At 41.8% G+C, this 6,905-nt stretch overlaps 1 protein-coding gene across 3 annotated transcripts in view; it reads left to right on the top strand.

Moving 5' to 3' along the window:
* LOC146386724 (tensin-2-like) overlaps positions 1–6,905 on the top strand; it is a 30,886-nt gene that overhangs the window by 2,803 nt on the left and 21,178 nt on the right. For 2 of the 3 annotated variants that reach the window (XM_084927977.1, XM_084927978.1), the window contains exons 2-3: positions 5,475–5,580; positions 5,675–5,712. The exons of the other annotated variant lie outside the window; for it this stretch is intronic. In XM_084927977.1, the coding sequence (XP_084784103.1) occupies positions 5,475–5,580; positions 5,675–5,712 (144 nt within the window). The remainder of the gene's footprint in view (positions 1–5,474; positions 5,581–5,674; positions 5,713–6,905) is intronic. 3 annotated transcript variants of the gene reach the window in all.

The following is a 6,905-nucleotide window of genomic DNA, read 5'->3' on the forward strand; positions in this document are numbered from 1 at the left end:
GTAGCGGGCTTTGCCATCATGGGCTCGGCTGTCAACTTTCAAATCATGTGGAGAAGATTTGTCGCCCTGAGGCGACACCTCAGTAAGACATGTGACCCGGGAAAAATTTAAAGATCGAATGACTTTTAGACGAGCAAACAACAACGACGGTGTTGTTGTAACAACTGAACTTCAAAGTTGAAAAGACATGTTCAGTTCACATGAAAATGTTGTTTTTAGTACAAGTTTAAATCCGTACATTTCAGTTTCATGATGATAGCATCTCTCCAAAGCTGTTTAACTTGGCTCGCCTTACTTAATGTTGTTAAGTAAGCTGGAATAGGTGGAAAGGACTGTTCTTTATCCTGAGTTAATTGACAGATAACTACCACTAAATGTGCTCTCTGCTCACATACCAAAAGTACTTTATAAAGGTTATTATTTAACTAGACTGTTCTCTAAGATTCTGATTAAAATGTCAGATGAAAAACGAATGGCTTTAAATGTGTGTGTCAGCTGATTGAGGGATCATTCAGATATTTTAGGAATTGGTGTCTCAGGAAAGCCGTGAGGACCCCACACACCCATGCCCTCACCTCTGTGAACTACTGCCATCTGTCGCACCCACACAACCAGGCTGAACAATAGCTTCCCCCCAGAGCTGTGGCTGCTCGGAACCAGGCCAAGAACACATAAAGACTGGAAATATCCTTCCAATGTAACACACTGTATTGCTGATCTGTGTATGTCATCAACTATTTATTTTCACACTAGATGTTGTTGCACATGCCACTTTACTCATCCTGCTGAACTGGTGCACAGTATTATTGTGCTACCGTGTAGTTATTGGATACTTTTATAGCTTTAACTTGATCTTCTAAACTTCTGTTTAGAGCTTCAAACCAAATTTCACTGCACTGCATAATATAAGTACAGCAGTAACAAGAATGTGTTCGCTGGAACAAAAGCAGTACATCCAAACTAATTACATCACCATGATGAAAAAAAATATACAGCTGTCTATGCTTTTCAAATAAGTTTAACAGTGAAAACGTCCTCAGTTGGAAAATGTGCTGCACTGCCACAGTGTGTCCACTGGGTAGCAGCCTTGACCCATTCTGATATTTCAGGTCCAACTTTCTGACTTACTGGCAACAACAGATGGAAAGTGCCACGGTTATAGCGTGGAACTGATATGCTGCTTTAATGCCATATCTCTATAATAAAAATGTAAAAAGCCACATTTGAGTGATTTTTCTTCAGTGGCAAAGATTTGCAACATTAAAAATCTTTGTCATTTACTTGACCCGCGGCAAAAACAAAGGAAAAATCTATGCAATGTTCGTTAGTCACGTGCCATCTAACTGTGACTTCATTGCAAGTGTTGTTTACTTCACTGCTATTAGAGTTTGTACTGTCATCATATGTCATACAAAATATTTTTAAGGTATGCATTACAAATATTACATTGCTTTTATGCCGCTGAATGATTTTTGTCTTTATCCTTTCCCGTAATTTATTTTCATTTTTATTCAGTTTGCTTTACGTTGAGTGATGATTGTAGCTTTTTTGCAGTGTCGTAGCCGAGGGAACATTTCTGCAGGCGATCTCAGATTTGTGAAGTGACACATGCATTTGTGTGTACCGCATCTCTTTGGGTTGCATTAGTCCAATTGATTCAATCTCCAATATTCACGGGTTACATAAGAACATTCAGAGTGTAAACGGCTGAGATGAGATGATGGTGATCCTCTCCCCTCATATGCCCTCAGCCCCCCCCATATACTCCACACTACCACACACACAGACCCAGATGCATCACATTCACTGGATGTTACCGTTTATATGAGCACGTGTCGATAGTCAGATGACTCGGTACTCTGTTCTTTTGTTTATGAGATCAATGCGTACAGCATGATGGTAACGCGGTCCATCAGAGGCAGCAGCCAAATTCATCTCAGAGGGCTTGGTGGCTTGATGGGTTACAAATATTAGACAGCCTGAGAAAATGAGTGCAACAGTGATTTCATTATGGAAATGATGTCCTTTGTTTGGTGGAGCACACTCTGTAACAGCTTTTCTAACACCTGTACTCCGACATCTGTGTAAATCTACTCCATACTGTATGAACAGTATGACTGGACAAAGTCAGTGGTTAGTTCTGGGGCCTCACAGCAAGAGGATCCTAGACTCAAGGACAGTTTGTTTGGAGTTTGCATGTTCTCGCAGTGTCGTATGGGATTCCTCTTGCAGTCCAAAGACATGCTTGGGGATTAGGTTGATTGAGGGATGACCCCCACAAAACCTGTATTGCATAAGTGGAAGAAAATTGACCACTGGATTTGAGATTCTAGCAACTTTTGTTTTCTATAGTCATATATGCCCACTCTAATCCACCTACCCACCATCAAATAGCATGCTTAGCTCCCTCTGCTCACATTCATACTGTCAAGCAGGCAAGTAAAACTTTAGCACCTTTCAAAAGAAATATCACAAACTGCTTCACAACAAAAATGCTAAAACGTCAAAACAAAAGGTTACCCAATTGATGAGTTTTAATCAATAATCAATTTTTATCAATCAATTTTAGCTGCCTTTTAGAAGAGATCACTGGGACCACAGCTCTCAGGCTCTCTCAGAGGGGTCGAGTTGTATGTTTGGAGGCCACAGTAGCCAATGCTCCTTCAGTTCTCAGCCTTGTATCCTGCACAGCCAGCAGGCCCTGCTTGCATGACCTCGGGGACAGGTTGGGCATGTATGGATGTAAAAGTTCACTGATGTATGCTGGTTTGTGTCAATGCAGAGCTCTAAAAGTCTAATCCACAATCATATAGTGGACCCAAAAGTTAATGGGGAGCCAGTGTAACTGAATTAGTAACAGTGTGACATGTGAGTACTTAAAAGACTTAGACAGAAGCCTCTGAACAACCTGCAGACGCTCCAAAGAAGCTTCCTTCAGACTAGTGAACAAAGTGAATTAATTACAATAATCGAGACGTGATTAAATAAAGGCATAAAAAAACAATCATAACAGTAATGTTCTAACCACCTCTTGGATGTAATCCCATGTTTAGCGAACAAACAGGAGAAGCCTTCGTCTAACGCTTAGTAAGACAGCAAATAAGTGTATTTTCAAGAAAAAAGTATTATTCTAAAGCTCCTGATTATTAACCGTGAGGTCATTTAAAATGAGATTAAAATAAATTGCAGTGCTTTAATTTGAGACTTAAACATTATTGCTTGGTAAACCTTTATTTTCAACTGAAATTGGATTCCAAACACTTGAGTTCAGTAAGCAAGTAAACGTCAAATTAAAGAGCATTTGGCATTTTTAATGAAGCAAGTCAGAAACTTTGCAGCTGTTATATGGTGTCTGCAAATCAGCTGCGTTTACGTTCGCATTATAAGCAGCCGCACAAAAGCTGAAGGTGAGGCCGCATAAAACATTCAGTTGACATTTCTTGTCATTAAGGATTTAAACGGTGTACACTCCACTTGAGAGGCACGGCTCCTTTATAAAACATTCCAGTTTAGCGACACTCACAGTTTAAGGCGGTGAGGGAAGCGAGGCCAGTCAATAATCATTTGTGAGAGGGACCAAACCGGCGTTCACCTTCCCGAGTTCAAGTCAAACCAAGGCGTCCAAAAAAACAATCCAAAAAAATGTCTCAGCTGAGATGTGTTTATTTTAATTAGATACAGGCATTTAACATGAAGGGAAATTTCAGCATGTAGTGGTACTATGGGATGTTTGTTGTCCTCCACCTCTCCTACACATACCGCACTCTCACACCATCTCCTTCCTGATGTTTCCAGGCCCCTCCTCGTCCTCTGCTCAAGGAAAAAAAGTAATGGTTTAATTTGCTTCACATGCCGTCAAAAGGTTTTGCTTTGGGAAGGCGTTGCCATAACTCTGTATAAACATTGTCCCGCTTCTCGCTGGGACAGTTGAGTATGAGTTTATAAAAAGAAAAATCCATGGATTATGAGTCAGGGAGGTGAAATTATTAGAGTGCATATCTTCACCCCAACTGTGTGTGGATGTGCCTTAAAGACATTCAAATTAATCGTTGCTTTCAAATGATCATTTTTATTAGTGCTTACATCAAGAATAATGTAGTCAATTTTCATCATTCCCACAATATTAAGCAAAATAATGTTTGTTTGTTTTCTGAGAGAGAGTGAACAGTCATACTAAGCCTGTTTATGTCAGATTTACTGTACCTTTGGCTTTGCGTAAAGAAGCTCAAACCCTGGGTTTACACAGCTGCCAGGACTGCCCAGTGTGGTACCACCTTGAAATGTTGACAGGAAACTGAGCCTGTCTTCAAAGAGGAGAAGCCCCAGCTACTTAAGCCAGACTAACAGGGAGACTAAATGTAAGTTAAATATTAGTCTTTTGTTTAGCTGAAAAAGATTTATCTTCAAAGTCAGTATGTATGCAGGCAACACAGTTCTTTGAGATGATGACAATGCATGTGTGTATTCATAATATTGGTCATAAATTAGTCAGGGAAATGGCCAATAGGAAAAAAGGTTAACCTGACAATGACACTAGAGGTCAAACCAGGGGAACACGAGGATCCAGTCATCGGGGAATATTCGTTTTTAGTTGGTGAAAAGTTGGAGTAGGGGAGTTTACGGGACATCTCAGTGTTTTTGATACTTTTTCCATGTTCCTGAACTGCCGGGGAAGGCCACTGCTTTTGGGAATTCCATCACCAAAAGAGGAGTGAGGAAGACTTTGGATACACTTGGGGATACGATGTGTAAAAGTAACATGCACAGGAATGCGAGAACCCATGTGAATGTTTTACTAGCAGAACTTTAATGTGACAATCATTGTTATTTGCTTCACCTGACAGTTGTGAAGTTGTGGTTGATCAGTATGGAGACACAGAGAAGCTTAAAACAGTGACCATGGTAAAATAATAAAAAGATTAAAACACGTTTATCCCCTGACAGAATCTGTTAGGTTCTATCCATCTTGCCTGTGACCATACTGCACAGTCGACTGGGAACAGCGGCACGTAAAGCTTTTCATTTTTCAGTCTTAGCCCCCAGACTGAGACAGAATAAGGACAAGTTAAAAGACAAGACAACAGGATGCCTTCAAAGACAACATGATACGACAGCTGATATTAGTGGAGGAAGCTGAACGTACAGCAGGTAGGACACCAGTGCTCATGCTGGTGTATCACTAAACCAGCGCATATCTGTACTGACAGCAGCCACGCAGGGGATAGTGAACATCTAGTGCTTCAGATGGAAGAATGCCAAACTCAAATTGAGAAACTTGGTAAACCTAAGCAGGCCCACAATCTACAATTCATGTTATCACGAGGGGATCGATGGTTTCAAGCTGCTTTCATGCACACAGTTACCGCCTCACTAAATGAATGATTTCCACTGAGGAGGAGCCTTTATTTCATCCTTTGTAACATTTTTATGTCTCGTGTGTGGTGATCAGTTTTGATTGTCCTGTGTATCCGCAGCTCTCCAAGTCAGGGAACCATGCCTTCACACTGAAAACACTAAAGAGGAGACGAATGTGTGATGTGTGCAAGCACAACATTGACACCCCTGCGGCTTTCTGCAAGGGTGAGTCCACATCTCAGGGTGGTAGCAGATCTAGATGCAGGTCAGAGCAGCTCGCTGACTCTCGGAGTAAATTATTGCTTCTTTTTGCTTACAGAGTGCAAGGTTACAGTTCACAAGACATGTGAAGCCAAGGTGAGCTATACATTTTCTACCTGCATACCTTACCTCCTCCTGCCCAGAGCAAACTGTGCACCTTTTTCAAAGGTTTGTCGGGTACCGACGTTAATGTGATGTTAGTCTTAAGTGGAATAAGCCATGTGCATTGACCTAGATGTGTGGTTAAAGAAGGCCTGCCTCCAGAACTGCACTCATCCATGCAGTAACATGGATGAGAGGGTGAGCTCTCAAGCACCCGGAAAGTCTCCGTTGTTTTTCAAAGTGACTCTTAATAAAATCTGTGGCTTTAGAGGTCATGACTGTATATATGATACATCATTACTCATCATTAGCACTGTGAAAATAGCTCTCGGGGTGATCAATTAGGGGCAACAGGGATCTGTGAGCTGTCAGTGGTCTGAATGCATAGTGAGGGATCAGTGAGGAGGAGCCTAGACGAGAAGCAACACAGCTCAGGGGATAATGCACGTTGCAAACAAATGCCGTCTGTGTGTCCGTCTACAGATAAGTTGCTGTTTGTTATAAGAAAGCCAAATATAGTGGGTGAACGGGCGATTCTCAACTGGAAAACTGGAAGGCCCTTGTTTGCAAGCAGTCACTTTGTAGTGCTATCTGAACAAACGCACTCACAAAGCTCAGTGAAGCTAGTGCTCACAGCTTCAAACCACATGCTCTGCCGTAAGACAATCTGCATTTGTCTGTCGGTGATTAGAAAGGAAATTGCCCAGTAAACACTTTAAGCTCAGCTGAGTTTCACCACAGCAGCATATGTGCATTAGTAAGTCCTGGTTTTAAAAAAGCTGCTTATACACTTAGAGTAAGATGTCTCGACCTTTGCTTATAGAGTCCCCCAAAGAGTGGCCTGTTTCATTTAAACTGTGTGAGAGAAGCACCCTCTCCATCCACAGCTCATGTCAAGCCATTGGCAGCAGCAGCTTCTACTCTCATGTGACCCCACTCACATCACCTCAGTGTCACACGCCACTGAGTGAGTTCATGACCTTGCTGGAGCGGGACTGTTTTGTCTCACTCAGTATCCAGCAGCACAAGTCGTATACATGCACTCAAAAGCAGCACACCTGCCCTCTCAGCACCACACAGAAGGACCTGTCATATATATTTCTCTGCTCTTCTCTTCACCAAGGTAACTCGCACACTCTAATGGTGTATGACACGCCTCTACCAGCTGTTGTGACTTAGTTGCGCGT

The sequence above is a fragment of the Perissodus microlepis genome, chromosome 5, assembly GCF_051167445.1.
Source record: "Perissodus microlepis isolate ML-2025 ecotype Zambia chromosome 5, ASM5116744v1, whole genome shotgun sequence".
Classification (NCBI taxonomy): Eukaryota; Metazoa; Chordata; class Actinopteri; order Cichliformes; family Cichlidae; genus Perissodus; species Perissodus microlepis.